This window comes from Akebia trifoliata, chromosome 13, assembly GCF_017979445.1.
Source record: "Akebia trifoliata isolate Shusen 1 chromosome 13, ASM1797944v1, whole genome shotgun sequence".
NCBI lineage: Eukaryota > Viridiplantae > Streptophyta > Magnoliopsida > Ranunculales > Lardizabalaceae > Akebia > Akebia trifoliata.
In genome coordinates, this window is record NC_141387.1 from 1,424,678 (window position 1) to 1,449,260 (window position 24,583).

The 24,583-nt window shown below is 35.3% G+C and overlaps 3 protein-coding genes across 3 annotated transcripts; 1 reads left to right on the top strand and 2 right to left on the bottom strand.

The window, feature by feature from the left end:
* Positions 1 to 7,622: 7,622 nt before the first annotated feature.
* LOC147387177 (uncharacterized) lies at positions 7,623 to 17,448 on the bottom strand. The gene is given in 15 exon segments (XM_086420601.1): positions 7,623 to 11,047; positions 11,370 to 11,423; positions 11,737 to 11,799; positions 11,968 to 12,091; positions 12,174 to 12,253; positions 12,345 to 12,410; positions 13,561 to 13,652; positions 13,655 to 13,772; positions 14,127 to 14,193; positions 14,516 to 14,601; positions 14,778 to 14,843; positions 14,971 to 15,031; positions 16,019 to 16,179; positions 16,301 to 16,938; positions 17,183 to 17,448. Coding segments are annotated over 12 exon segments (1,692 nt in total). The 5' UTR covers positions 17,325 to 17,448; the 3' UTR covers positions 7,623 to 11,047; positions 11,370 to 11,423; positions 11,737 to 11,799; positions 11,968 to 11,976.
* Positions 7,655 to 9,740, top strand: LOC147387178 (plastid-lipid-associated protein, chloroplastic-like). The gene is made up of 3 exons (XM_086420602.1): positions 7,655 to 8,112; positions 8,484 to 8,679; positions 9,277 to 9,740. Exons 1-3 carry the CDS (start codon positions 7,655 to 7,657, stop codon positions 9,589 to 9,591), a joined length of 969 nt encoding a protein of 322 aa, XP_086276728.1. The 3' UTR covers positions 9,592 to 9,740.
* Positions 17,449 to 19,070: 1,622 nt separating the features above from the next.
* LOC147387179 (ENTH/ANTH/VHS superfamily protein) lies at positions 19,071 to 21,281 on the bottom strand. The gene has a single exon (XM_086421506.1). It carries the CDS (start codon positions 21,043 to 21,045, stop codon positions 19,279 to 19,281), a length of 1,767 nt encoding a protein of 588 aa, XP_086277632.1. The 5' UTR covers positions 21,046 to 21,281; the 3' UTR covers positions 19,071 to 19,278.
* Positions 21,282 to 24,583: the final 3,302 nt, after the last annotated feature.

The following is a 24,583-nucleotide window of genomic DNA, read 5'->3' on the forward strand; positions in this document are numbered from 1 at the left end:
TATGATAATGACAAAGAATTAGCACTCATCTTAGGGTGCTCTTAGTAAAAGTCGATGTGGCAATAGAATATCTCTATTAATTCATTTCTGAATGATCCCCATTCATCATCAAAGACAAAAATTCAGTTTTTTTCTTCCTTTCCAAGGTGGGACCCACAGGTCAAAAGGTCAAACTGATCAGTCAATCTTGGACTGTAGCAATTATTTTCAGCCATCTTAAAGAAGAAGAAGAAGAAATTGATAGATGGGACGGTTGTTATGATTCATCTGATGATACTGATTTTTTTTTTTTTTTTTAACTCTTGAATCCTCTCATATTGTGGTGTGGCAATAGTAACTTTTTATTTTATTTTATATGGTGCTTCATAAAGCATCACTCATTAAATATTCTGTGTATCTTATTATCATGAATGTTTAAAATTTCAAATGGAGCTAATAATATTTAACTTCATCAAATGCTGCAAATACTTATATATCTGTAAAACAAAATGAAAAGGTCCTAAAAGGTTTTCATGGAATCTCAATCACAAACTAAATGAAAATACATGTACTCTTATAAATAGGAAAAAAAAAAAAAAGACTTTTCATATATACACACACAAGAGAGAGAGAGAGAGCTACTCTTAAACCACTGTACTCTTCATCTAAAAAGGATAGAAAAAGAAAAAAAACTTTTCAAAGATACAAAAGAGAGAGAGAGAGAGAGAGAGCTCAGGAGGGATAGAAGGTAGAGAGAAACTACTACAAGCAAGGCACCAAAAGCTTGCAAACAAAGCCTAATGAAGGATGTATAATGTGGTCACAATGTAAAGTACTACATTATTGGTCTTGCAAAGTCAAGAAAAACTTCCTTCAAGAACAAAAGGAAGAATTAAGAAAAAGCTCAGAAAAGATACCACCAAGAACTTCATCATGTTGTTTTGCAGCCTTGACCTACCAAAAACATCACCTTAGCCATGGTGGGTAGAACCCGAATTGCTCTAAAAGGTGGAGCTTTGTAGTCCATCATGGCTCTTGAGTTAGACCCATGTTGCATTGTTGCCATGAGAATAAGTAAGGAGAAGGTATAAGGTATGTCTGTCGTCCTTCAATTTATACTTGAACTTGTGCAGCAAAAGATAAGACTAGAGGGTACGATTGTCACTTAAAAAGATGAGGATTGATATGTCCTTTTCAAGAAAGAGAGGGTCAGTATAGAAAATATGAGTTTGTTTGTTTGTGATTCAAAAACACAAACACAAACCAACACGCCTAAACCCATGAAAATCAAAATAAATAACTCTCTCTCTCTCTCTCTCTCTCTCTCTCTCTAATAACAATGGTTATTTTTAAGTTTGACTATTGAAATCCATTGGAGGGTCATCAACATGACTTACAAAACAAGAAAAGGGCACTGCACACCAATCCAACTATATCTCTCTAAGACAGAAAAGATAGAGAAAGAACATAAACAAAACCCTAGGACTTAAGCTACAAATGGGTCTCTCTATCTCTATCTCTCTCAGGCTCTACTTTATTGGCTTTGTTCTTATTGTTCCTCACTTCCCAAATTCATACAAAACAAACCAACCTTAATTCTCATAGACACAGAGAGTCTGCAAAGTATTGTGTGGTCAATCACAGATGGGGATTGAATTTAATGGCGTATCAATGCTTTTTAGGATTTGTAGAGATGTTTTAGTGCAATTTCTAGTCTGTCACTTGGGTCTCACCCGTGAAGAGGTGTGTCATGTGTGTGCTTGAAGTCATCATGAAACCTTTACGTCATGCCCATGTCACTTTCAGGAATCATTAAATTCTACGTTGTGGGCCTCATTTCTGTGTGTCATATCCATTCTATATTAAGTGATGATCTTTGATCTTTCTTAGCTATTTTAATTTTTTAATAATCTAAATGTGAATGTGTAACCCATTAGAGTATTATATGTAGATTAGATTATATTGTAACATGGCCTGAGTTTGTAATTTTTTGTTTTTTATTTTACATTTTATGATAACGAGGGACCTGATGAGCCAGGGTTGGAGCCAAGGCATATGGGACCCTCTCCCGGGCACATGCAACACCTGCACATCACACACACCATGTAAGAGAAGGAATGCCCACGTGGGTGGCCCCAAGAAAATATTGCTTATACTGGGTATCGACCACACAACCTATGGACTCTCAGCATTTATTGGATTCAAAATTGCCATGGAGCCGTCTCATTGGGGTTCCAAAGTTTATAATGTTACACCGTAATACAATACAACCTAATCTAATGCTCTGATAAAATTCAAAAAATTCACAAGATATATGTTTGAAAGGGGGAAATTACTTTAAGGATTCTATGGTAACGACTTAATTATTTTCTAAATGCACCTTGACTTTGGGGTGATAGTTAACAATGAGTTAGTAAAATCTTTCTTTCTTAATGCCCCTTCCTTATAAATTATCAAACTCAAATTGTGGAGACCATTCAAGCCATTGAGGTCAATCTCCATAATTCATGTTGAGATTTACATTTTACAATTGTTGATCTTGATTTCTGTAAAAGGTCAACGTCGATGATTGAAAATGATGAAAAAACATTCAGATAGAAGAAGTTTACTAACATGACCCTTAAGTTACCACCCAAAATGTTCTAAGAAAGAAATCCATTTGTCCTGGTTCATTAAGTTTTTATTTTATTTTTTTAAAAGAAACACAACAAGATTTACTTGGTTCGATTAAATTTACGTCACAAATGAGATGAGAGCGATTAACTATGTTTGAAAAGAAATCACATTTAGGATTTCTATCACTCTCTCCCAAACATACAAGTAATAGTTTCCCAGTACTTTGATTTCACTATATATCCTAAAACAAGTTACATTCATTGAAAAGAAATCAAAGCTGTAATCCTCTTATTCATATTTTCCTATATAACTTATTATTGAAATCTTTGATGGATGATTGGCATGTGACTGTATATAGGCTGACAAGAAGCTTGATATTAGGCTAACTGAATGATCAAATTCACCTAAGTCAACTAAATCCAAGCTTGACTTAAATGGGATCGAACTGGACTTAAATTGATTTTAGGATTTTATAAATAAATAAATAATATATTCATAAATCTTTCAATCTTATTAATTTACAGTTGTTTGATATTACTTTTCATCAAAATAAAATCTCAATTAACAACATGAATGACAATAATAAATTTGTTGTTAATTGTTATGATTTGTAAAGCTTATAGTACGGGTCCACAAGGACAAAGAGTGTTGTTCCCCTTGATGGAAGATGGGGGTTCGGGTGAAGCCCACTGAAATAAATTTTTCTAAAGGTATTTTTCGTAATTTCACCAATATTATCCTAATCTTAGTTATGTTTTATTAGAGGTATATATTTCTCATTATTTGATGAAATGATATTATTTGTAACAGAGAGTTTTCTCTTTATAATGGAATTAGTGGGGATCCGTGGACGTACCTCAATTAAGAAATAAAAGAAATGTAAGAACATTGAACTATATTAGGCCCAAAACTCAGTCAAAAGCCCATATGCATATTTGGGTCCGACCATAATACATTGTTTTAAAAGATGGTCCCCCTCGTGCCACTTGGCTTTCCAAATTTGAGTTTTATTAGGGCCTTGGACACTTGTCTTTTTTTCTTTCATTTTTAATCCAGTAATTTTACCTACTTAACACTATTTTATTTAAAAGAAAAACACCTTTTTACCCCAATTTCAATAAAAATACTTCAATAAGTTCTAAGGTTTTAGTGTAATTAAAAGGCGGGGTTAGGATTTGGACAACTTTGGGAATGCAAAGGATTGGGTCTTTGTGACATCAAAGGAGCTCTAAAATGTTCTTCGCGTGAATTTTCCACCGAACCATTAGTTTGTTAAGACACATAAAGTGATAAATGATCATTAAGGCTCCTCCTCAATGTAATTCTATCAGTTATCGAAAGCTACTTGGATATGGTCCATCCTACTCTTTAAAGATTTAATTAGAAATCTTGAAGACAATTTTCTATTCTAACCTTTGATAATCATGATTAGTAAGAGACATAAAGTAATAAATTATCATGAAGATTCATTTGATCAGTGGCTAAATGAAGTTCACTTTCATATTACTTTTACAAATAAACCTAATTAACTTGGGGATTTTAAAATTCTCTCGCCCAAAGTCTTACAGGGGGGGGGACAGAAAAAATTGATGGGACAAGCCCACGAATTTTAGAAATTGAATTTTGACGGTTTAGGACCGTCAAATTTCTTGATGTTCCCAGATTTGACGTCTTAGACCTGTCAAAATTCTCCCAACCTTTCTTAATTTGACAATTTCGACTCATTGGAAAAAAATTTGACACCAATTCGATCTCTTAGTCTATTGAATTTTATGAAATTTGATAGCCTAGGACCGTCAAATTTGGACTTTTTTCCCACGGGGCGGGGGGGTGTGGGTTCTCAAGGTGTCCATCATTAAATCCTTAGCCTTGAAATTCCACTCAAATTCTATCCGATACTCATCCTCTCTAAAATCATCTCTTAAGCCATTGAAGAAGAAGAAGAACAATGAGAAAATCAAGAAGGCAGCCAATGTAGTATGTAGTGTAATTAGACTCTTTCTCTAGGCTTTTCTCCTTCCAACTCTCTCATGTTTTCTTTTATAGCTTAGGTGTGCAAATCACTCCCTGACTCTATTTAAATCAAACAGTACATAAGGAGTACAATAGGTTGAAGAAGGACTGGTGAAAGAAAAAAGAAAATAATAGGATAATGATGATGGAGTGGATCTTATTTATTTTTTACTATTTTTTGAAGAAAAAGGGCAGTGTCACAACCAATGCACACATCCGCTGATCAAGAAAAAGAAGTTGATATGGAAATTATTTTTCTTTTTAGATGCACTATCATACATATGGATTATATAGATGAGTTTTTTTTTTTTTTTTTTTTTTTTGTGTGTTGATAGCAGAGGTGACTGGACTTATGTCCGACTAGGGGGATTGGATGAGGTAGGACCGAAACCAAGGCATATGGGACTCTCCCCCGGGCACATGCAACGCCTACACATCACACGCACCAGGTAAGTGAGGGAACACCCTCGTGAGTGGTCCTGAGAAAATATTGCTTATACTAAGTATCGAACACACAACCTATGAACTCTTATCGTTTATTGGATTCGAAATTGTCATTGAACCACCCCAAGGCTTATATGGATGAGTTTTTAAATAAGGTGTACTTGGTACTAGATGACCTGTTACTAGGACAAAGAGGGATATTACTTGGAGTGTAGGACTCCTAAAAAATCCTTTTCACTATATGGATATAGTTTATTATGAATAATTTTCATTAATCAAATATTATAATAGTTTCAGTTCTCTTATTTAAATACCAATCTTCATGTCTGCATCACAAGGTAATCCAAATTACTACAATTTAATATATTATAAATATTGATTTTCTGACACCCGCCCCCCTCTCTAACTGTCTAACATACACCTGTGACGTGCCATGGCCAGAATCACAGATCTTTTTTCATGAGATACATAGTTGTACATATTTATGGAGATGTGTAGTTGTGTATCCCAAGAAAAAGATTTGTGGTTCTAGCCCATGCCACATAAGGGAGCGTATGTCAGTGGGGGCGTAGAAAATCACAACTCATAGATATATATATATATATATGTGTGTTTGCTAAATTTAGTAAATTTTTTGTTCCATGGGCAAATACATTTTTTTACTAGTTATATAGGCATAGCAAAATCATTTTAGCTTATTTACTAGAGATTTTCATTTTGCATTTACTCCTAATGGAATGATATTGAGAGATTGCAGCCCTAATATTTTCTCGAAAACAATGAAAGGATCTCATCATCACTCGTAAATGTGGATAATCTTGTTGAACCTACATTTGTACATAAAACAATCATTGTAAAAAACTTTATCCCAAAGATTTGGGATCGACTAAACAAATCTTGTTTCTTCATTGCACTTTGTCCAAAACCAAATTATACACTTACGGGAAAGAGATATGAAAAGTGTGAGAGAGAAGAGAGGGAAATTACAAACAGTATGAGAGCCATCAGGGATTGTTAGTAGTATCTTCGACACTAAACCAATTATGAACAAGAAGTCACATGGAAATGAATACTTGAACATGCTTATTTCGTGAGTCTAAGTTGGAACATCCATGCTACCATAAATATTCTCATATTGAGCATCTCCAACAAATTCTTTAAAGTTTGTTCGACTCTTTACTTTGAAGAGTGAAAGGTGAAAGAATCGTTTCCAAGAGACTCTTTAAAAGTAAATGTTAAAATAAATTGGAGCTTCCACTTTTTATATGTAAAGTACCTCCAAAATTAATTATTTCAATGTTAAAAAATAAAAAAACACTTTCCTTCCTAACGTAGTAAGATTTAAAATATTACTAGTCGTTGAACCCACTTGGATTATCATATCGACAATCATATAAAAATAAATAAAAATAAAAATTTAAACTTAATCTAAGGTATTGAAAAAGAACGATTATTGAACTTTCAAAAGTTAAAATTAAAATTTAACGGTGAAAAATATTTATTTTTTTCAAAATTCTTAGAGTTTCATTCTCTACAAACATATGGCATTGAGTTTTGTGCGATGAATCTCGATGCCATCCTAAAACATCCATCGAATATGAATACCATTAATGTCACTAATTGGTCGGCTATGATCTACTTTATTATATATTAAATGATAACCCATCACCTCGGGTTAGTTGAGAAGGTAAGGTTGACTGGATCAAATCTTATCTTTAAATCTCTATACGTCGCTTTACCTTTCTCTATTTGGTGATAAAATCGATCGAGGAGTCTTCTAGAACTCGGCTGAAAAAACAAGATATTTATAGGATCCGACCACGTTTGACACATGAAGGTCGGCTAAGATGGAAAGAAAGAAAAATACAAACTTTCTAAAATTATTAGAGGTATCTAGAGGAGAATTGCTATTGTCACACCTACTTTTACTAATGTCTCACCAATTCCTATATAAATCAGCAACGAATTTCACAGTTGGTGCGCCAGTAGTAACTCTCTTTCTAGAGATAAGCTTTCGTGGAAATATCTATCTATCTTAACCGTTGGTTGGATACTTGAATTTGGACCCAAAAAAGAAAAAAGGGGAAAATTCTACAGTCCAACGTTAGAACACCTCTTATCCACCATATGGCTCTAATTGGACAATATTTCTCAAAGATTTCATTCAACTACAGATCTCTAAGAAATATGTGTTCGTTGAACAATTTGCATCCAACGTTGTTGAACCTTAGCAGAATCCAGAACTAAAAACAATTTGCAACCCCCACCTCACATGGCATTTAATAGGGATTCCCAAATTAATGAATCCGTACAAAATAGTACAAATATCTAGGAAATTTAATTTCTACACTATCATCTCAACCGTATGTCTGTAGAGAAATGTCCAAATGAGTTCGAAAGCTTCTCCCATTGACACGTGTCAATGGGAGAGTCGTGAAAGAAGATTTTCCCAATTTCACACTAAATTTACGTATATATTCTAATATTTTTTACTTATAAATTGAAGTTTTCTGCCATTAAATCACATTTCAAGCTCTCTCTCTCTCTCTCTCTGATTTTTCTCCAAGTTTCAAGTTTGAATTTTGAATTTAGAGAGAAAAAAATGGCAGCTATTTCATCTTTCAATTCCTTCACTAGCAAGACCATCTCACTAAATCCACACCACCAATTTAGATCCAAGAACTCGCTTTCTTCCATCAATTCCATCCCAATTTCATCCAAGAAAGTTACCCAAACCCAAAAATCCAATTTTTCTATCCAAGAATCGAATCGATCGAGACCCATTTTCCGAATTCGAGCTGTAGAAGATGAATTGGGTCCAGAAAAAGAAAGTGGAGAAGGAATTGCAACAACAGTTGCAGAGGAACCGAAGGAGCCCACCGACATCGATTTGTTGAAGAAAGCTTTGATTGATTCACTTTATGGAACCGATAGAGGATTGAAAGCTAGCAGTGAGACCAGAGCTGAGATCATCGAACTCATCACTCAGCTTGAAGCCAAGAACCCTAATCCAGCTCCAACAGAGGCCTTGCCTCTTCTTAATGGAAAATGGATTTTAGCGTAAGAAAGTTTGTTTTTTGTTCTACTTTTCTTGAAAATCTTAATTGAAGATTTGGGTTTGAATCATAGTAACAAAGTTCGGATTCAGTAATTATTCTGTGTAGGTTTAATTCGGTTAAATTCAGAAAATTTTCGTAAAAAGTCGAAATTTTTGGGTTTCTTTCCGAAACCTATCATCTTCAATCTCTCTAAAAATCTAGTCTTTTTTCTTGATGTTTGAATGTTGAAAAAAAGGTTAAAAGGTTACCATGTTCCACAATTAATTGGGGAATCGTAGATTAATTCGTTAGTTCCTCGATTGAATTGGCTAACCCCTAATTCGGAGAATTTTGTAACTATGGTTTGAATTGGGGATTAAATAACTGTTGCAGGTACACATCGTTCGCGGGTTTGTTCCCATTGTTGTCGAGAGGAACACTTCCATTGGTGAAGGTGGAGGAGATTTCGCAAACCATTGATTCAAATAATTTTACAGTCCAGAATTCAGTCCAGTTTGCAGGACCCTTGGCCACCACTTCCTTGAGCACAAATGCTAAATTCGAAGTTCGAAGCCCCAAGCGTGTTCAGGTGAGATTCAGATTCAAATATCCCCTACATGTTTTGATTGATCATCTATAGATGTTTAATGGGTATCAGGGCAAGTTTCAAAAATCATATTGATTTTGGATCTTATTTGGTCTTTTTATGTTTCATGTTTGTTCCCTTTGAAGAGCCATAGAAACTAGTAGGTCATTTTTTTTAAATTTGTTGTGGTTCACTTGTTTGATGTTTCTATCTATCAAGAATTCAATATCAGACACAAGACATGTAAGAATCTAGCTTATCCTCTAGTACTAATTTTAAAAATTACGGGATTTCTGATTCAATTGTACTATAAGCAACAAATATGTGTAATTCATTGTAATAGATTATAGGAGCACTAGTATCTACACATTCATCATCAACATGATTCACGCTGTTTAGATGAGTTTGGCCGAATTATCATCATTTGGGTTTTGTTGATTAATAAGATTCTAAAGGTTTCAGTTTGATAAGTTCGTAGGATTGGTGAGTGTTGATACCACGGCCTGGATTCAAAACCCCACCTTCACTCAATAATTTCTGACCACTAAAACCCGCGTGCTATCAAAAGTAAGCTTTTGTTCTAAATTGAATTCTCTGCAGATCAAATTTGACGAGGGCATCATTGGAACGCCTCAATTGACCGACTCCATAGTGATACCAGAGAATGTGGAGTTCCTCGGACAGAAGATTGATCTCACCCCTTTCAAAGGTTTAATCACTTCTGTCCAAGACACTGCATCATCCGTTGTCAAGAGCTTCTCCAGTCGGCCACCGTTGAAGTTCCCGATCACCAACAATAAAGCACAATCATGGTTGCTAACCACATACCTTGATGAAGAACTGCGGATCTCGAGAGGTGATGGAGGGAGTGTGTTTGTGCTCATCAAGGAAGGCAGTTCCCTCTTGACACCATAAGCGAAGTTCAAGACTTTCTGTCTATGTTCTATTTGAGTTTCATATCATATATACATATCTGTATGAAATAATGTTCTATAAAAGGAAAACAAAGTATTGTATGAAATATACCTTCACAAGAATTTCAGGATGGTTTGATATTTAGATAATCTTGCCAAGCAAACTTTGATTTTCAATAAACAAAGAGAAACCAAGTGAGGTGTGATGAGCAAGGTCACCATGATGTGATTCACAACTTATTGAATTGAACACACTTCATAACTGCTTCATTTTGATTGTGCACTAAGAGACTTATTTCAATCAGATATTCTTTTACACCCTCTTTAAGCTTTCAAGATGATATCTTCATCTGCCCTTCTTTAGGAAAGGTGCTTCTTTGTTAGGAGGCACAGCCACACTCATCTCACGCTTTGCTTGGATTGAGAGAAATGAAGAGAAAGAAACTCATTAAAAGAAAAGAGAGAGAGAGAAGAAATCCAGTCTCTTTCCATCTTGTTTGGTTTAACAATAGAAAAACTTAAAAGTTTGGAGAGAATTTTGGGTAACGTTGTAATTTTTAGTGCTCTTATTTGTCATGAACATTTCTCTCCATTATTTTTCTTTTCTACTCAACGATCCAAACAGGAGAAATGGAGAGAAACTCACTTTCTTTTCTTCTTTTCTCTTCTCTCTCAATCCAAACACACTGCTACAAGCAGAGAAGAACACTCTTCTTAAAATGCAGTTATCCCACATGACAACAGAACTCAAGCCAACCACAACAACAGAATTCAAGTATCAAAATTGGAAGTGAAGGGGATACATAGATGTAGAAATAAGGGGTGGGCAGGGAGGAAGAAAGGGGGCTAAAAACAAAGGTCAAATTCTGATTAAACATCAGAGAGATGAGTTCGGGACTTCGTTCCTTTATGGTCCAACGATTCTAATAACATTACCCAAGAAATTTAAAAAAAAATTAGGTACTATCTCGTAAATTTTCAAGAAATAATCATTTACAATCACATAGGTTAAACGTCTCTAATCAGAGAGCATTGACACTCTGTCAATAATAAGTTCATTGCAACTGTGATTTAGTTAAACATGAGCTTAAAATGCAAGACAAAGCAACATAGAGCAAACAAAGAGACATCACAAAATTATTTATCTCACCAGTTGAGACAATCATCTATAGTCATTTGAATACATCCCAAGCTTCATTACTGGCTCTTATTGGTTTCCCAAAAAAATTCTTTTCCAATCAATAAAACAACAAACTATAACTTTCCCTGCAGTAAGTTCCTTGGTTAATTAATGGAATCAAATATTTGGAACTAATACTCACCTCGAAACCCCAATATTCAAAAATAAAGACAAAAAAAGAATCAACGTGCTAGCATGAATTGAGGGTAACCCATGCTTCATGTTTCAGGTCTTCCATGCCGAGTGATACTAATGTCAGGACATGTTTCAACAAAACCTGCAGACAGAAAGATATAGATTATATTTTCTTTGGAAAGGAAGTGAGGCAATATGAAGATCAAAGGGTAGTTAGTCAAACAAGCAAGAAAAATAAATATCACATAGTTTCCAAAGGATATGTTTCAAAGAAAATCAGTTTAGAATGCAATTCCATATTGTCAACCATTGAATATGAACTCCATGCTCTTTTCTCATGAAAAGTAACAGTAATGGTCCTTGGCTGCCCTCATTTTATATATTTAAATGATGGCAATCAAGAACAATACTAGTAATGAACCATAGAAATGATCAAGAAGTCAAAGAAAAGATTTGTATCTTACGATATGTCTATCTCCGGAGAATCCTTTTTGTGGGATTTCACCGGTCCTTGCAGCCTGGAGAAGTTATGAAAAGGATAACTTTATTAACTTAAACTAACATGCCATTGGCGTCAATTTTAAGATGATCACTATGCCACACACACACACACATAATAACCCACTATTTGTGCCTCACACTCAATGATCATTGACGACAAAAATTACTTGAATAATCCTATCCCTCTTTTTCCGATCACAATTGGACCCAGTTTAGAGTGGCAATGAACTTCAAGGATTAAGAATATAAACCTAGCCTTTTTAAGTGAAAGAGGAAAAATAATAATCACATCTAACATTTGAGACAAAATAAGTATCAAATGGAACTTACATGTGAACCCCCAATGGAGTAACCGTGCTAGTATAATATGAATATGTTCTCGCCGTCACAAATCTAAAAGGTTAACCATACAAATTTTGTTAATAGCAAGTTTGAAACCAAATAACCATTCTTAGCCCAATTGATGCTCAGAAGGCATCACAAACTTCTTCTGTAGATAGATCATTGAAGCAAAATTAATTATGGTTGGAATGTGAAATTAACCAAAAATATGGCACATACGTCAGTTGCCTATTTATAGCCTGCTTCTTTCATCAAATGGCGATAGCTGCGGCCACGTATAATTCGCTGCCAAAGGTACCTAAGCGACTGCTGAAAGCTCATCTGCATCTGTTCCTGGACAAGCCTGCGGTCCAACAACAGAGAATATTAACATTTAAGCATGAAATGACCCATCAATTCAATGTTTTGAGCATTAAATAGCTCACCATCTGACAAGACATCTCTGAATTCCTCGAGTTATAGGACGAATAAAGGAAGGATCGCGTTGTGTGTACAGTAAGCCAACCTGGAAAAAAGGATGAAAAGTGGAAATGGTGAGGAATCAACCAAAAATTCAAAGAAAAAGGAAAATATAATGGATGGAATAGAGACAATACCTCTAACATTGCAGTCGCAGAAGGATCATCCAAAATCTCAAGGCTACTATCAGCAAAATAATTAGCCTACAACAAGCCACGTAGGGGACGGTTTGGATTAGTTATATGAGATAATACTGCAATTAGAAAGTGCAAGTTTGCCAAGTTGGTAAGGTTTACGTCTTATACCCCCGATCTGGGCTTAAACCCAAGTTACTGATCTCATTAGAAACAGGTTTTCTAGGTGGAAACACCAAATATTTATATCCACTAAAAAATATGTGAAGATTTTGATAGGCATAGATGGTTGCAGAGTGCTCACATGATAAATAAGCTTCTGAGAGGAATTGGTTAGAACATGATTTTAAACATGGTGACAAGAAAAAGTTACAATTAGTTCATGATTCTTTCAATCGGCGATTTAATCCTGAATTATTCACAAATCTTTGAAAATATATTTTATATTATACTTAATACAAAATTTTGTAATATTTTTTGTGGCATTATATGAAATATACAATTATATTATCCATAAGTAATAGTATATTTTTATATTTCCCGATTTATTCCCCGACTTTTTAAAAAAAATTCTCTTGTCAAATTTTCCTGAATCCCAACTTTGTCACTATGGTTTTAAAGATAAGCCTAACCCATGCAAGGGGCGTGAAAATATTTCTATCAGATGATAAGCTTATTCAAAGCTCCATAATTCCTTAACTCCAAACAGTTGATAGCTCTCATCTAGGATCTAGGACAGAGCTACACTCAACCAAACACCCTACATTAAGACAGGTTCAAAATCATGAGCAGCAGATAGATGAATCCCACAACTTGGAAAGTAACACCACAGATGATGTTCCTCTGTAATTTGACCATGTAACTTTCTGTTTTTTGGTATTGTTTATGCATACATCTACGACTTACATAGATTCTTTTTTTACGCTCCAAGCATCTAAAAATTATAGTAATAGATCTTGCAAACCAAGTCTACAATAAATAAGTGTCAGAATCTCCGTTGTAGATGTGTACAAATCAAGAAGCAACAACCTTGAAATGTTACATCTAAATAACAATGAAAACACGGCATTACTTCTAATCTATTGAATAAGAGATGGGTTAATTGTTCAAGAAAATCCAAATAGTTCTTTCATACCAGATCCAGCAGTTTGTAGCCCAAAAATTAGAAGAACGGTAAATATAACAAATAGGGAACACTAAAAGAAGAAAAACAGCATACCCCAAATTCAGAATTGACAAGAGATTGAACGAAATCCATTAGTTGAATCTTTGCCCACTCTAAACGCAGGGTAGGGTTGTTCGTACGTGGGGGTGTCTCCAAGGAGCACCAAAACGCAATTGATTTTTCGAGATTCTTCCATTGTGTGCGTCAACAGCAAATTTTTGCAAAATGGATAACACTGATTCCATTGCAGGATTCACCACCGACACCTAAATAAAATTAAACAAATAAATACAACCCTTGATTTGGAAACAAATACACGGAGAAACACAAACAAACAAAGAGAAGAGAAGGGAGAATAGCATTGCATACAATGTCCAAGGACAACAAACCCTCAATGTGAAGAAGAGATTGTACATTATCCTCAGTGCTTCGACTTTTTTCTACTTTTCTTCTTATCTTTCCATATCTTATCTCCTATTATCTTCTCTACATTTTCAATGCACCCATATGTACTTACTCAACAAACCCAACATTATGTAAAAGGAGATGCATTATGTCTCAGTCAAAGAAGGTATAAAATTTTAGTATGAAATAAGTGACATCCAATATATAGAACTCACTTGCAAATATGCTAAATATGCATCTACGATGTCCTCAAAGGTACTCCCACTGCTATCCTCCATGATCCTACCAGAAAAGGAAAGAAAGAGAGCTTGAATCATATAATACGTACATTTAGGTGTATTAAACACATAGCTTGAATCGTACAGCACATACATTCAAGGTTATTTAACACAGTTTAACAAGTAAAGCATTAATTCTTTGAATTGGGAATAGAGGATGTAAGAATATGTGACATGCTGGATAAGTATTGGACGATGTTGCCACACAAAAATCCAAATAAATGTTATGTAAGGAAACAAGAATAATATGAAGAACACCCTTGCATCATCATATTACGAGATAATATAATGACTTCTACAAAGGATCGAGTGATAATAATACTTACTTCTGGTAGTAAGTACTTTGCTTGAGTGCATAAAGCTCAGAGAGATGTCGTGGATTTGACCCAAGCACCTCAGAGATCACCTTCCACTACAACTTCAACAAAAATAATGTTAGAACTTTGCCCCAAATGATAGTGAACCAAAAAGACTAGATACAAAAGCAGCAAACTCATTTAAAATGCATAATCGTTCAACAGCTGAAAATTATCTTTAACTTAATTGTTCAGAAAGAGATAAATTTGGTGATCAAGAAAGACTGCTTACCTCAGATTCACTAAAGTAATCAGTAACCATATGAATTTTAGCTTCTTGTAATGTCCATCCAAAGGCCTTTGCATTAAACAAATTCATAATGGAAGTTAGATGCATATTAAAAAATAATCAAAAAGATAATCTGTACCCACCATTCAGTAGGAGGATATGACTTGGTAAAAGGAAATAAATTTAGCTAAGGTACCTCACGGGAGATGAATATGTCTGGATGTCCAAAATCCATATAAACCCGATATGAATAGTAGCTGAAAAATATCAGTAGCATTAGACATACTAACCCATTTCAAAGAAAAAATTGAAAAACCACTTGAAGCACTGATATTTTTTTCAAAGAAATTAGAAAATAATAAACAAGTCCTGATTCGTAAGCATGATGGAGGACAGTAGGGAACCAGCATAAGGTGAGCAAGCACGCTAAAGGTCCAGACTCCAGAGTCAAATAGTTTCAAACGCATTTTCATTGTTTACCCACATTATGCAAACTGAAAGCTGAAGATTCGTCCTAATAGTTCAAGTCTGGAAACAAATCTTGTTTAAAATTCAGATACCAGATATCCATTTCACATAACTTGGACACAGACATGGGTGGCAGTGCCAAATAAAATAAAAATGTTTCATTCGTACTGATCTTTTGGTTTTATTATTAAAAATATAAAATTCCTCGCTGTTACTGCTTTTTTTTTTTTTTTAAGTTTCTAGTTCTTTCCCCTCCAAACCCAGTGTGAACCTCAGTAGAAAACTCAAATATCATATCTACACCTTATTAAATCAGTAGAAAACTGATTTTTTAAAAAAAATTAAAACAAAATAGCAAAGATAAGGCAATATAATTCTACAGCACACTGGACTTTATTTATTATGTACATATTGCTCTTGAGCTTCTCTAACTTGATCAAATTTTAAAAACCCGTCAAAGGTGATGGACTGAACTTCCTTCACAAAGCAATTTCACACTCCACACCCAATATCCAGTTGTTGTTGAATCCACTCAATCTCCAACCCAACACTCACAAACATTTGACAAGAAAAATATCTTCCTAAGTAATTGAAACGGATCGCCTATGTTTCAAATTTCAAACTACGTAACATTTCGTAATGCTGCCGAAATAAATGATCACCCCTTTTATTCCAGATTATAGAACACTAAAGCTAGATACATATTATTTTCTTTTATTCCCAAAAATCAAAACTAACAAGAACTTTGTAAAAAAAATCGGAAGAACGGAACTTACCTATCTGATGTTACAAGTATCACAGGTAAGCACCTTTCATTCACACCCAATGCTATTAATCTCCATAGGAAACTATCATGATACATTGACGCCGAAACTGTTGAATCATCCGTTAAGATCGCATTCCTCAGAACATCAATATTGTTTATAACCAACTTCGGCTACTCAAAATCATAAACACACACATTCAATCAATCAACCAAATTGAATTAACAAATTACACCAATTTCTCTATGAATCTGAATCAAGAACCCAAATGCAAGTAAAGTAATATAATTAAACCTGGAAATAATCGATCTCTGCGGCTGATGACAACAGCTCCACCAACAAATAAGGCCAATCGGTAGCCGAATTTGCAAGAGATCTCGAATACCCGCCAGTCCGATTCAAATTTGCCACAGCATTTGCTCTCCAACTCTGATGAACCTCAATTACTTCTTTTGCCAATCTCAACGACAACATTGATTCTCTGAAGTACGACTTCTCTTCGAGCGTCAAAATTTTCCCTTTCTCATTAAGCCCTAGAATTGAATCAATTTCATCGGTCTTTGATCGAGCAGATATCGCAAAAACTGCCCTCGACCACAATACTGAAGTGGGCACCTTATCTTGGTGGGTGTTAGTGGTGGTGTGAGTTTGGATTATGCGGCGAAGGGCGGTGTTGAGGCCGTGCCACTTGTTGAGAGTGGAGAAGATTTGTTGGGTTCCGATGGAGCCGAGACGGACACCTTTTTCGACCATTTGTTCGAGACAGGTTTCGAGTTGAAGGCGAAGAGATGTGAGAGTGGGTTGCGGAGAATTCGACCAAGATAACCATGGAGAGGATTGGTGGTGATGGTGATGGTGGTGGTCTTCAATGGAGCGACCGAAGTCGAGGTACCCTGTGATGTGGGGGCCTTTGTTCCATTCGTCTAGAAGACCTGAAGAAGAAAGAAAGATGGATCACTAGAGATAAAGAGAGAGAGTCAGAATTTTTTTGAAATCAAAGAGATTCAAATTCATCAAAATCTGTCAAAATATATTAAAAATCTCCCTAACCCATTTCTCAGACCAAATTTTAACGTATTGGGTTGGTTTCAAACTTCCAATTTTTGCTGGATTTCGATTCCAAAATCATTATAATATATCACAAAGAAGGAAAAATGAGAGAGAGATGTGGGTTACGGTTGAGGATGAGAGTGGTCTTGCCAACGCCTCTGGGGCCATGAAGGATGAGAGGTTGGGGAACCCTGTGATGCTGGACATGGTTGTTGAGGACTGTTTCTAGTAATGGCCGAGGAATTATCTTCCATGCTTTCTTCACCATTTCTTCCTTTCAAGCAAGTATGAATTCACAGTTCACACCTGTCTCTCTCTCTCTCTTCTTCTACTTGAGTACTAGTTCATCGTTCATGAAATAAAACTTCTATTTCTTGAAACTTCATAGCCCATTGATTCTATTAGGGTAAATTTATGGTGTGAGGTGGGGCATGTAAGATGTTTACAAGTGTGGATCCCACCAATGAGATTATTATTATTATTATATTTTATTTTTTGAGTGATTATTTTCACCTTATTTGTACGCGGTTGACGTGGCAAGGGCACAAAATCATAAATCTTTTTTTTCGGGATACACAAGGAAAAAGATCAACAGTTTTGTGTTCTTGCCACGTCAGTCGAGTACAGACTAAATGAAAATTTTCAAGGCAAAAAATCATTAACGCTTTATTTTATTTTATGTGATAGTGTATCCCGACATCATTTGGCTTGAGACTAGTCTACTTGACTTGATCTCATGAAAATTTTCCATCGTGCAATAGCGTAAATTAAGGGATCACTCAATTTCTAACACACAATCAAAAAAGCAAACTCCTTTTGTTAGGTTTACCTTTGAGGCTTAACCACACCCTAGAGGTATGAGATTGCTATGATCATTTGATCTATTGAATGATTTTAGCCATCAAACTCTTCAACCTATAGATTTTTATGAAAGTTATCAAAATAGGATTTATTTTGTCCTTAATTATAATTTTAAAAAATTGAAAATTTACCAAACACGATTTAAGATGTTGAACAAATATGTGTTTTAAGTGTAGTGCAATGGATGCTAGGTGATCGGCAACTAATGGTTCTCATTGCCTTTTTCGATTACTTATTTTTTCTTAATGGGTGACAAAACAATTTCATGTTTTTATGTATTTAGAAATAATGATTCTAACATAATATTGATGATAATTATAATTTCAAGGCAACAATGGACCAATAATGGAGAAAACCAAAAAGTAACAAATAAATATGCATTATCATCCTCCTCATAATCAAAGTCGTAACCTAACGATTTTGAGTCAACTAGAATACCTTTCATAACGAGTAATAATATTGATCAAGGACTTTGTGGTAATTAGTTGGCAATTGTGAGATTTCGTGAAGTAATAATATTTGTGATTGTTGTGCGGAAGTGTAACAAGAGTAAAGATATATAAAAAACAAAAACGAACACACAAGATTTACATGGTTTGACAAATTGCCTACGTCCATAGAAGAGAGGGAGAAAAAAAAATCCACTATCAATGATAAAAATTACAGACTCTCAATCTACAGTCGCAAGGAACCTCACATAACAGAAAACATTAAGAAAACGTTACTCGAAAATATAATATATATATATATATATATATATACCAAAAATTTATTTTTTGCCTCGGTTCGGGCCAAGCCCACTAGGCATCAGGAAAGATCCCTTTTGATACTGCCTTGCCTCTTGAAGTCTAAATCCAATAAGAATACCAAACATCTCACAACAGTGATACTAGTCGCGCCATGGTAAAGGTGAGTAAATACCCAATCAAGTCATTGATCTTGTCTTCTTGAGCTACTTAAGAATAAAGAAATCTGAATTGCAAATGTTGAAGTTATAACAAAGATATCGAGCAACAAAAACAGAACTCGAAAGATCGTAATTGAACTCTAAAGCTTGTGTTTAATGATTCAAATCAACTTTGAATTCGACCTTGATGTTTTCATGGGCTTGAGATACTTAAAAAGGAAAACTAGAAAGCAATAATAGAGATCATTACAAAGATTAGAATGAATTCTACTTCAAAAGTACATGAACAATTCAGATCATCAAATCTCGGATTGCAAATTATTATATCTTGATCACAACTAGAAAGCAATCACTGGGTATTGGTGAAAAATGGCTAATATAAATCTTTGTGAACTAATATAATCACATAATAATCTACAAGTGATTCTTCTTTTCTTTTCTTTTTTTTCAGAAATCAAGCTACATGCTTTGCTATTATCTTGTTTTGATGCTGCAACCATAATTGTTGTTCATGTAGTAGGTGTTGTTGATTCATGGACCCATCTGACATTTGAACCATAGTGGTTGGAGTGCACGACGCAAAAGGGTCGTTTTCTATATGTGATGTTGACATCGTTTCGTTAGGATTTTGTACAGAGAAAGTTGGGGTTGCTTGAAATGTGGGGAAACTTGAAAAGATATCAACAGGGGTGGCAGTGATCTCACTTGCATCGTGTAGAAATGGGTTGTTGTAGTTCGGAGGATCCTGATATAATGGAGTCTGATTGTACAAACTGTTTTGAAAAGTGGGCTCAAAATCCATTGACACATTGTGATTCACTTGTGTCAAAAGCACATTACTTGCAACACCGGATAACACAAGCTCCCACCCATCTCTCACCTGTTCTTTTTGTTGTTGGGATTGATCATATAAAATTCCTAGATCAAGAGCTGAACTGTTTCTTTGATCGATTGATATGGATGGGCTTGTTCCCGCTGTATCCACACTAAACAAATCATCCATTGGTGATTGTTTCTCTGAGTGCCCCAAATATAATGGGGATTGTTGTTGTTGTACTCGATCTGAATATTGTTCTTGATCGATAGAAAAAGATGGGCTTGTTCCTGCATCCGTCACGCTTATTAAATCCTCTAGCGAGGTTCCTTGTTCATATGGATCTGATCCCACCTCGGATTCTCTTCCTCCTGAAATGTTCGATTGGTCAGAGGTTTCAGATTGTTCTGAAGCTGCACGTCGATTGGAACTCGATGGGCCATCTTCGGTGGTGGGTGGTGCGGTGAGAAGCAATTGAGGGGCTTGTGTTCTACCATTAGTCGGGAACGAAGATTGGTCTTTGAGGAACTCTTGTAGAGTCTCAATTAGCTCATCGGATATCTTTTGCACACTTGGATACTCAGACATCCTTCCAACACCAATGCTCTTGCACAATGTGTAGAATCCACAAAGCTCTTCAAATTGCTTCGACGCCTTGATGCAAGTCTGATAGGCATCGACACAAGATTGATATTGCAAGTGAAAGAAGCTATCGAGTAGAAGTGCTAGACAATTTGATATGTCTCGATAGAGATCAAAGCTTTCCCTCACAACCGAATAGAGTGATATTTGCACCAACCTACTAGTCTTGGCAGCACCGGTTGGTCTAGTGGCAATAATACGATCAAGCAATCGTTGCCAATAAGATATCTTTTCGAGCATCATTGCTGGCTTCATGTCGCGGACAGGCTCATTATTACGTCCCGTGCGACGATGTAACTTGCTCGAGAGAAAGCAATTGAGACGCTCTCCGAGGTAAAGCGCGAAGGTACGAACAAATGCAGTGTAATCCCATGGGCTTGAATTGGAATCGTCACGGAAGCTAGAGAGGTTGAGAATTTTGGCGCCACGTTTCATAGCATGGAAGACCTCTTGAGGGAAGTGAGGGTCACCCTCTTGAAATATCCGTAAAACGAGCATAAGAGACTTGAGAGCGACTATCCAATTACGGGTTCGACTAATGCGCTTCCCTATTGCTTGTGCGGATGCAGTGGCATATGACCTGCCAGAGGATGTGAGGAGGACGACCTCATTAACGTAACGGTCATCAACCGGAACATCTTCATGTGTGGTTGCTTTAAGCACAGCGACATCAAGGTTCGACAAATTGTTCGACGATACCTTGGCAAGGCCAATGCTTGTTTGGTCCTTGACGGCACCAATTGCCTTCCTAAGCTTGCTTGGCATGGTTGATGGTTTTCAACGAAAATTCGACCACCACACAACAATCTTTAGAGAGAAAAGTAAAGGAAGAGAAGGAGAGAAATGAGGAGGTTGTGACCACCACCACCACCACCTCCTTAATTTCCTCTACTTCTTAGATTGTTTCCTCAAAAAGTTACAAGGAATTATCAAACAAGGTTGTGGTTTTTGGGTTTCTCTTGAAATGAGGAGAAGCCTTCGGATTCGGTCTGGTTTCTACACCATTCAGGTTTTCAACATTTTTGTGTGTTTTTGCTAGAGAGATTTTAATGGAGTTTTGTTTGACCAAGTCGTTGGTTTTGTGTTTTTGATTGGTAGAAATTCTTGGGTGATTTAGAGGTAGACACCACTCTAGTTTTTGGGGGAAATATTCGAGATACGCCTATGTGTTTTGTAACTGTTGACATATCTCCTTGATTGTAGTCTCTTTTTAGAGATTGTAGGAAATGACCTAAATGGCAATCATCTTCAACCCCTAACCATAAAGATTCTATCTCCTTCAATATTTGAATCATCAAGAACATATATGATATTTGGGAAGAAAAGGGGCCCAATTTGAAGACAATGGATTGTATGTGAGGTTAAATAGATTTAAAAAAATAAATAATTATCCTAAAGATTGGAAGAACTTAATAACAAGAATAATCATTTTCTAATGCCCCCTCTGACACACACCCCTTGACGTGGCCTGTGTTATAACCATAGATTTTTTTTCTCGAGATACATAACTGCACAAATTCATGGAGATGTACAATTGTGTATCCTAAGAGGAAAAAATCTATGGTTCTATGCACAACCACGAGGGGGAGAGTCAGAAAATCATTATTCTAATAACAATAGTTTTGGAGAAAAATCAAGGGTTTTGCCTTAAAGGTTGAAGCCTTAAAGATGTGGGTTTTAGTCATTTTAAACTAGTCTCTCAGAGAAGACTTTGGTCGTGGGGTAAGTCATTGTTTCGAAGATATATATATTTATTGTGGGTCAATTTTCCCGGGAAACTGTAAGTAGCATTAAAAAATGCCACGTATTAGTATCTAGTGGGCCAATATTGAGATCTCATACGTGAGACCCAGCTTGGACAATAGAGGTTACCTTCATGCACGTCGATCACGAGGACTTGGTAGACAGTTGACCATTTGATCAAGTAAATCCGAGGTAGCTATTCTAAGTGATAATCAACCAATTAGATGATAACCATTTATCAGTCCCAATCAAAGGTTTTAGCATTGTTGGCTCAGATTAATTCATTTGTGTTGACATTTGACCTAGAGATACACATCAACCAATTACATGAACCCAATGGAGAGAGAAAGAGAGAGAGAAGGGTGTTTGCAGGAACTTGTGCTGACCTGGCAGTATGCAAAAAATTATAGATTTTTTTCTCGATATACGAGAAAATTAATTAATCATTTTCTGCACACACTACCACGTTAGCATAGTGTTGAAGGAAGTCAGTTCAACATTTTCCTTAATAAAATTAAAAATTACAATTTAAATCATGATGAAAAATTTAAGAAAAAGTAAGGGATGAGGGAGAGAGAGATTAGAATGATGCAATCTAGTTTTCTATCTAATTTTGAATTGAATCATTTATTGATATTGTTATAAATAATAGTCTTGATAATTTGACTCATTTTTTTGTACGCTTTCTTCACAGAATCATATAAAATCATAAAAATCTGTCATTATGTATCCTAAAGTAAAAGATTTAAGGTTCTGTGAGGGGAACGTACAAAGAAGTGAGTCGAATTATCACGACTCTAACTAATATGAACATAACAAGAGAATGAATGAATTTTTAGGCACAACATTTTCATTTTTCCTCTGTTCTTTGGATACAACTTAAAGGCTAGAAACACTAATTTAGAAATTTCATGAAACCTACGATCTAACTTTTTGTGTGTGTGTGGTAAGTTGATATTTAATGGGTTCACTAACTTGAAATTGACAAATTGAATAACATAGATTTGTTGGTTGTGAATTGTATATGTTAAGTTAATGAACCAATGGTATGTTGCCATATGTATTGGAAAAAAAAAACCAAGAGTGATTAGTTAATAGAGAGAAAAATTCATATATTACTTTTAGTGCTTGGATTTTACTTCTTTTTCATTACATTTGTAATGTAAATTTCAAAATAACAAATCTCTGTTCAATATTGAATCCAAGTCTATGGTATCATCACCCATAGATTGTATCAACTAAGTTATCAGACACCTTCATTGTCTAACTTACTTCAAAGTAATTTACGAAAGAATCAATCAATTTTCATTCTTTCTTCGTTCATGTCATGAAACACAAAGTATTTGTAATAGAAAAATATTGAAGTAACATTGAAATTGACATCGTTTCACATATTATTAATGTGGATGTGTGTACATAACCATAAATGCTTTTCATCGCGATACATGCGAGAAGCATCTATGGTTCCGAGCGTGTCAATGTGTGAAACGATGTCCATTTCAATATCACTCCAGCACGACTCTTTGTAACATTGGAAGTTATTCTCTATGTTAAGTACTATTTTACAACTTAAAGAAGGAGAAAAGAGTTAGGGTTTTTTTTATGCATGATTTTAAATCTCGTCTAAGATTGAGATGATTCGTCTAAGTACTCTCTGTATCATCCACCAACGAGACGAGTTGACAAGTCGTCTCAAAGACCTGGTTTGTTTTAATTCTAAGGATTTTTTTTTTTTTTTTTTTTAAATCTAGCCTGAAACGGTTCAAATAAATCAGACGTCTCGCACAAGACGACTCAATCTCTTTCATGGACGAGACGTCAATGATTTTAAAACCACGATTTGGTGTTGCAAGTAAAAGTTGGTGTATCAATAGAAATTCCAAATCTCAATCTGCTCGGCATCCAACATTCTACGTCACTGCCTATCTGCCTTTGTTTTGAGTCTTTTTCATAGGTATTTTGACGGTTAGATTTCACTAATCACCATTGGTCAGTGGGCCCGAAATGGTGCCACAGCCTTATCAAGTTTCTGATACCTCTATCGGTATCAAAGTCCTACTCCTCTCTCTCTCTCTATCGTCTGTTGTCCCCTCTCCTCTCTCCTCTCTCCTCTCTCTCTCAGAACGTCTCTTCTACTGCAAACGAAGGCGAGCAACACCACTATATCGTACCCAAAGGAGGAGAACTCGTGTGAGTTTGCATTTTGTCATTTTCCCCTCGTTTATTGATTCAGGATTTGTTTTGCTAGGATTAGATTTTATGTTCCGTTTCTAGGGTTTGTTGTTGGCAATTTGTTATACTTCTAGTGTTCAGTTATAAATTTTCTTTTTTTCTTTTTTAACTCAATTTCTTTATGGGTTTTGAAGACTATGAACATATATGGTGACGATGTTGAAGACGACAAGACTAAACTCTGTAATTTATCGTTTTTCCCCCCATAATGTCTAGGTTTTGATTTTTAGGGTTTTTTTTTTCTTTCAGTTCATGGGTTTAGGGTTCCTTAATGAAGATTTTTATGTTTTTTTGAAATGGGTATCACTTGTTTATAAAATTTGGATGA